General features: G+C 29.5%; 1 protein-coding gene across 1 annotated transcript; it reads right to left on the bottom strand.

The window, feature by feature from the left end:
* Nucleotides 1-784: 784 nt before the first annotated feature.
* LOC124831667 (uncharacterized) lies at nucleotides 785-3,955 on the bottom strand. The gene is made up of 6 exons (XM_088093193.1): nucleotides 3,633-3,955; nucleotides 3,218-3,282; nucleotides 3,108-3,140; nucleotides 2,078-3,002; nucleotides 1,532-1,806; nucleotides 785-1,054 (listed from the first exon to the last, which is right to left on the bottom strand). Exons 1-5 carry the CDS (start codon nucleotides 3,693-3,695, stop codon nucleotides 1,603-1,605), a joined length of 1,290 nt encoding a protein of 429 aa, XP_087949319.1. The 5' UTR covers nucleotides 3,696-3,955; the 3' UTR covers nucleotides 785-1,054; nucleotides 1,532-1,602.
* Nucleotides 3,956-7,367: the final 3,412 nt, after the last annotated feature.

Genomic DNA, 7,367 nt, shown 5'->3' on the forward strand with positions numbered 1-7,367 from the left:
TTAAATGAAAATTTATACAACATGTCAATAAAATAATAATCACAATCAGATTTAATATCTAAATATTTAACATTTAATTTTATACCAAATACATTATATTATTTATTTATTATAATTATTAGTTCTATTTTTCAAAACTATTCATCAACATCTTTAAAAATTAATTTCAACTAACCCAAAAATCATTTTATATTACTTTTAGTAATAAAGATAATTTTGTAATCTTCCTTTTCTATTATCTATTAATTATTTTTTATCGATTAAATTATGTATAAACTTTATTTATAAATATAGTACTTTCGTTTCAAAACCCTTTAAAAGAAACATTAGAAACTTATGATTAAAATCACTCAAATTCATTCTATCATTCTATGTTCAAAATCTATCTTTGAATAAGATCAACATTAAAACATTAAGGAGATATTCCAAATTAGCAAGAATATAGCACTCTTATTATGCAAGTTTGCGAGACGTTAACTATGTGAGATTTGAATAGGGGTATTGAGAGAGGGAAAAAAAAGCAATTGCTAGGTAATAGGGATCCTGGTATGCTAAATTTTATGGTCACCCAATGGTATCGATGATAAATAACTACATTGCAGTATGTGTTAGTAAAGATATTTCTACCAAAACTGATGTGGATCTTATTTGGACCATTAAAAGAAATTGACCGTGGTTCCACGATCGGTCAATAACTCCCATGTGTTGGTAGGATTTTGGTTTGTATATGCAACAGTATGTTTCCTTGTATCGATTTGCGTAAGTGAAAATAGGTGAAAGTGAATTTACCAAATAAGATCATTTGATAACGACAAAAGCTAGAAAAAGCAACTAAAATATATCACCAACATTGCAGGGAGGGGCCATAGCCATAGTAGAATTTACGCTATAAGGCTTCACTGAGCACGTGACTTAGCCAGATTTTGAAAAGGGTCATAATTTTTTTCCCTAATTTTTATACTTGAAAGAAAGAATGTTGTACTCATCTAACGTGGGTAACTCCTCATGGCCAGATTAACCGGGTTCTCTGCCTCACGTTGATTGGTGCTCTCTCCTGCATTAATGAACTTGCATAAGACTTGGAAGGTTTGCTAAATTGCACTTAAACTAAAATGCAAAAAAAAGGAGAACAAAACAAGCATTTGCAATCAAGTTACAAAATTGTAGTGCAGTTCAATCGCAAGATGGAAATTATAATTCCAAGGTGAAAAATATAGGATGACAACATGAGTACATGTCAGTGGCAATAATTATAAAATTTCGCGCCTCCAAAAGGATGAACTAGTAAACAAATTGATATTTGGTTAGAAAGCTCTTAAATTACTGCTCAAGTTTCTATGAAAATCGGTCCTTTTAACAAAAGGATACTGTACATACCGAGATGAAAAAAATGGAAAAGACTAAAGATACTTTTAATATTTCCACCACATCCGATGAGATTCTTTGATTAAGCATGAGATATTAGAAGTCTGACTCTAAGTTTTTTTTATAGAAACAATAAAGAATTGTCAACCAAATCAATTGACAATACCTCTATTTGTCAAAGCAGTCGATCCTGCTTCGTCACCCTTTTGTAGGTTGTGTTCAGTAGCTCAATGACTTCTAACACGCCCCCCCTGCAGAAACACCTCTTGCAATGCATTTCCGATTCACTGGCACATTCTTTGTTATATTCTCTTTTCCCTTGGCTGTCAAACTATTAATCATGGTAGTTCTTCGTTTCTCCTTGGCACCATCCATACAGCTGTCTTTTTTATTCACTATGTGTTGTAACAATGCCTTTGAACTTGTAGACGGATACTGGACCTGCAAACGTAAATCCACCACCCTAGTTAAACATAAACTAAATAGTAAAAAATTGTAAGAAGTTTGACTATAGCTACAAAAGAAAATATTGCGATAAGTAGCTATAGCACCGTAACTTTAAGAAAAGGGACGCATTTTGCAATCATTTGCTGAAATCAATTCTTAATATTCAATTAGTATGAGCTTTATGTAGGACTCATAGCTACATCATTCAAAATAATTTGTGTAACAAAATAGAAATGCATGACCAAAGGACAGTGCATCTTCTCACCAATGACTTTGCTGTTCGATGGTATGCTGGCTTCGGAAAATTGATGTTATTTCCCATTCTGTTACCAGACTTTGTTGCCTTCGATGTTTCACCTGGCTTGCAACTATTCTTAATTCCACGCTTAATTGTCACCCCACCTGTCTGATCTGTGATTTTCTCTCTGTGCTGCCTTGATACAAACTTAACTTCAATACTTGTGTCTGAACATGACCCAACACTAGACTTCCCAGAAGATGATTTACTACCCCTTGATTGCGTGCTATTATCACCTATCTCCACTTTTGAAGTCTTTACTGAAACATAACTTCTCCTAACGCTAATAACGGATGAACTTCTACTTTTCTGATCACATGGTTGACTACTTACCCCCAAACATTTCTTTTGTGGCTGAATGTCTGAGGCTTTTCTTGTAACATAACATTTCCCAACACTAACCCTCCTAATTGATGAACTTCTTTTCTGATCACATGGTTTGCTAGATACCTCCGTATACTTCTGAGTGTTATCAGATGTAATTGTGCTTCTTGGAGAGCTTCCACCAGTCTTGCGATCTGAACTAGAACTACCCACTGTTTTGCTACAACTAACCTTTGACACAGTTTTTCCTCTGGCTTGCGGTTCAAAAGTCAATCCAAACTTCCCACTCAATGCTCTTTTTGGCCTGATCACATTTGATTTTAATCTGGGTTTCACTTTACCAAAGCTGGAATATTGTTGTAAGCCTCTCCTACTCGTCTGTTTATCTAACAAAGTATTCAGATTAATACCTTCCCACTTCTTGTTGTTGTAGTGTTTGCCTCTAGATCTCGAGACCGAAGAAGGAAGCTCAGGCGAATTTACTCCTTGCAGATCAATTCCTGGTGCCAATATCTCCTCACCCTGAGAAAATTTGGATTTTAACTCTCGAGCAGACATTTGGTGGAACCTGAAAGTGATTTGTAGAAAGTACACACACAGTTTACAAAACAATCCCAAGGTCGATATCAAATCGACGAAACCGCCAAAAAGAAAATTCCAAAAGATTCCTTACGGATGACTTTTGTTGAACCAATCATCACCATCTCTGCAGCATAACAAAATTAAAAATCAAAACAACAAACATAAATTGATACCAAAAACTCAATCTAATAGAAAACTCACGTGTCTACACCACCAGATACAGCTTCAACAGTCAAATCTACCCACATAGGTGCTTCAATATGCTCCTGTATCTCATACATTTGCAACACACAAAAAAGACAATCACAAATTAACAATAGAAAACTCTGAATACCACAACAGAACTAACACTTACGAAAGAGAGATATAGATTGGAAAAACACAATGGTAACTGAATCAACATCATGAATGTAACATGATACCTTAATAATAATAATAATAATAATAATAATAATAATAATAATCAATAATAACGACAATAATTAAAATGCAAAATTATGGATTTCAAAATTGAAATTTATAGTGTTTCACAAACATAAATTATCTTTCTTCGGAATGATCAAGCGCATTGCAATAAAACGACAAAACTAAGCACAATGAGGGAACGCGAAATTACCAGAAAAGCCCAGTGATCGTTGGTCTTCTTCATCGCAACCCCTTTCTTCTTAGAAGCTTCCATTGTTTTCAAGAAGAACGGCGAAAAACGCTTTCATTGTGAGTTTTGTAGTTGTTGCGAATATAAGGAACTGCAGAGAGTGTGGGAATACATGATGGGCGAAAACTAAGTTCGGAGAAAAAGGGGTGCAAAACGACGAAGTGTGGGTTTGGATTTCTGACTGATTCGCGTTATGAACCGTTGGATGATGGGAACGATGTTTCGATGTAAAGAGGGTTCGGAATATTTGACCGTTGGTACCATTCAAAATGTTGGAGCTTGAGAGTTGGGAAATAATATTGTAGTAAAAGTTGAAGAGTTATATATGTTTTTGTATTTAATTTTTTTTAAGGGAAAGTTGAAATTAGTTTGTTTTTCAAAGTTAGCCTTCATTTTATGAATAAACGAATTTAATTTTTTTTAATGAAATTTTGTTAATTTTATTTAATGTTTTAAATGTGTTTAATAATAATATTTAAATTATTTATATTGTTTGTAATATTTTTATTTTAATATTAACCTAAAAATATGTTTGAAATGTCATTAATTTAATAAATTATTTTTCAATACAAATATACATATAAATAAATTAATTTAAAATAAAATTTTATATACATAAAAAGATATAAGGATAAAATTATATTGTTTAAATTTTCTATTACATATATATGAATTACCAATTACTTAAATATGATGTAATTTGAAGAACTTAGATATTTTATAACCTCAAAGAAATTTAGTTTAAAGTACAAAGTTCAGAAATGGAGGTAAAAAGTAAAGTTGGTTATACAGTCAAATCTCTATGCCTTCATTAGTAATATGATTTTCATAATTAATTTGGACATTTTTTTGTGTCGTGATTGTACCTAAAATAATTTCTCATATACTCTAAATTCCTTTTTTTTTGGTCTTATATTTAAGAAATGGTCAGCATTTTGACCTCTCCTAATCATTTAAATATTTTTATTAAATTCGGATTAAAATTGCTCATATGTTATCTTGAATTTCAAAATTAACATTTTCTTGTCAATTAGCATTATTGTTATTTATTTGAGGAATCTCGAGATTTTCATTTTGAGAGATGGATCTAGACTATTAATTTTTGAAAATTATCAATTGTTGTTTGAACTAAGGGATTCAAAAGAGCTCTTATTTGACTTGATAAAACATTCAACCTTCCATATTTACACTATCATGGATTTGTTGTCTTATGATATCCAAATATGTGTTCGATAGTCTTATTCTTATAGTTTCATACTCTACACTATTTCTCACCATAAATGGGTCTTTAGTGTTCATCCAATTAGAACTTGGTGATTTGTACATACCTCATTGATATCATTCATTTGAGATTCTGGATGATCCTATTTCATTAAAGTTACCAATACATGTTCTATTCTTGTGCTCATAATTGGCCCATATGGATTATTCATAGTTTCCATTAATGAGATATTTTGAAATTTTTGTTTGTCCTAAGTTTGGCTAACATTAATGAAAGGAATGACCATAAACCCATTGTTTATTGAAGTTATTGTCCTTTGTGTATTTTGAGACATAATTTTTTTGTTTACTCCTTAATCTCATATGCTACTTAAAACTTTTTCTTAGAACTAATCCTTTGTGAATGGAATCAAACATATTTTAATTTGATACAATCACAATTGTTAATCAATGAACTAAATCAACTCAACCTATATATATATATATATTTATAGTTTTTTCATAAACTCATTGGATTTAATTATTATTATTATTATTATTTTCATTTGAGTGTTTTCTTTTAAATTTAATTACTATTTTAAATCAAAATGAGTATATATAATACAAAAATTACTTACAAAATAAATAAACATTATCTTCAATGAAATTATAAAAACTATTCACATTTAATTTTATAATTCAATAATAATAATTTTATTATTTTTTCAAATTTTTAATAGCAAACACACATACACCATGCATTTCCAATAGTAATATATAAAGAGGACATATATATGCTATTTTTAATTTTTAATTAAACAATTTTACCTTACAATAAATAATTGAATAACTTTTTTATTTTAAAATATTTAAGTAATTTCGCTTTTAAAACATAATGATTATATAATTTCTCTAAATATTATTTTTAGAAAATTAGAAAATATATAAATATATATATAAATTATATTATTTTTTATTTTTAATTAATTATTCCTAAAAATAATAAAAATATTTATATTTTAATGTAGTAAAATGGTAGATAAACGAAAAAGACTCATAAAAATAAATTTAAAAAATGTGAAACTTGTAATAAAATAAAAAAAATATAACATAAACTTATTAATGAATTCAAGCAAAAAATAGAAACTAATCAATATTTGATTTAAAAAAGAACAACAACTTGTCTAGAATAAAAAAAAACATATTCATCCAGAACATAAACTCAAGAATAAATAATGGAGAGAAAAAAACATATACTCATTATCAATAAGTCAAGAAACCCATCAAGAATAAACTCAAAGAAAGAAAATAAACTCATTAGTAATAAATTCTAGAAATTTATCTAGAGTAGATTTAAAAACACTGATTCATTAAAATGAATTGAAAAAAAAAAGGATCAAGAATGAATTGTATGAAGAATAAAAACTCATCAAAAGAACGAATGCACTATCTTTAATAAAATTTTCACATTAGGGAATGTATTTTTACTAAATATATTAAAATAGTGATCTTGCATTTGCTTCGGTCGACACTTCTGTCTTGTATTGCCGAAGATGAAGTCATGATTACAAAACTTTAGACATATAAAACTATCTCAGTCAGTATACATTTCATGCTAAAAATAACTATTTTTAATAAAGTTACTTACAAAATCATTAATGTTAAGAAAAAGATAATAACGGAAGATAAGAATATTTTAATGATGATAAAAAGTAAAGTCCAAAAATTCCGAATATGCAGATGTTAGAAGACTTATTGTTTAGTTTTAAGTTTTTGTAAAAAAAATTTTATAGTTTTGTATTGGAGTTAGTTTAGAAGAATACACAAGTATAAGATCATTTAGGAAATAGGTTTATTTAAAAATATTAGTATAAAAATAGCATATATTATCAAGTGTTTAACGTTCAATGAATGAATAATCAACGTAAAAAAATAAACGGTGATAGTTTTGTAAATAAAATGTAATTATAAACGTCAACTATAGGGGTTTTCGATATCAAATATGTATTAGATGTCAGTCCCTCAGGTCAACCGTTAAATTCTTTGCCAAGACAACTGAAAAATCACTATTTTATTGACGGGTACGAAAAAAAGGTACGAAAATCCCAAAAGAAGCGCCAATATACTTCTTTTTATGAATTAAACGTTGACTGGGGAGGGGGGCTGACGTCTTATAGCATTTAGACATTGTGGGGTGGGGGTGTCTGACGTCAAATCCCCTATTTTTCACCAACTCCATAACGTGAGCATCACTTACGTGTTTTCTCTCGTTGTTGCTTATCTTCTTCCTCTTACATTCGTGTTTGCCATTAAAGTGCAGATATGTATTCTTCAACTTTGCACCGTTTAAAATCATTTTGCACCAATTAAATTTCATTTAGACCCATTATATTTCATTTGCACCGACTAAATTTCGTTTTCATTGGCTTATGGTGTAGTTTTTTGTGCTCGAGTTGACAGTCCTCGGTGGCAACACTTTCCCTCTCCATTGCTTGT

This window comes from Vigna umbellata, chromosome 6 (assembly GCF_029865625.1).
Source record: "Vigna umbellata cultivar VRB3 chromosome 6, Vumbellata_1.0, whole genome shotgun sequence".
Taxonomy (NCBI): Eukaryota; Viridiplantae; Streptophyta; class Magnoliopsida; order Fabales; family Fabaceae; genus Vigna; species Vigna umbellata.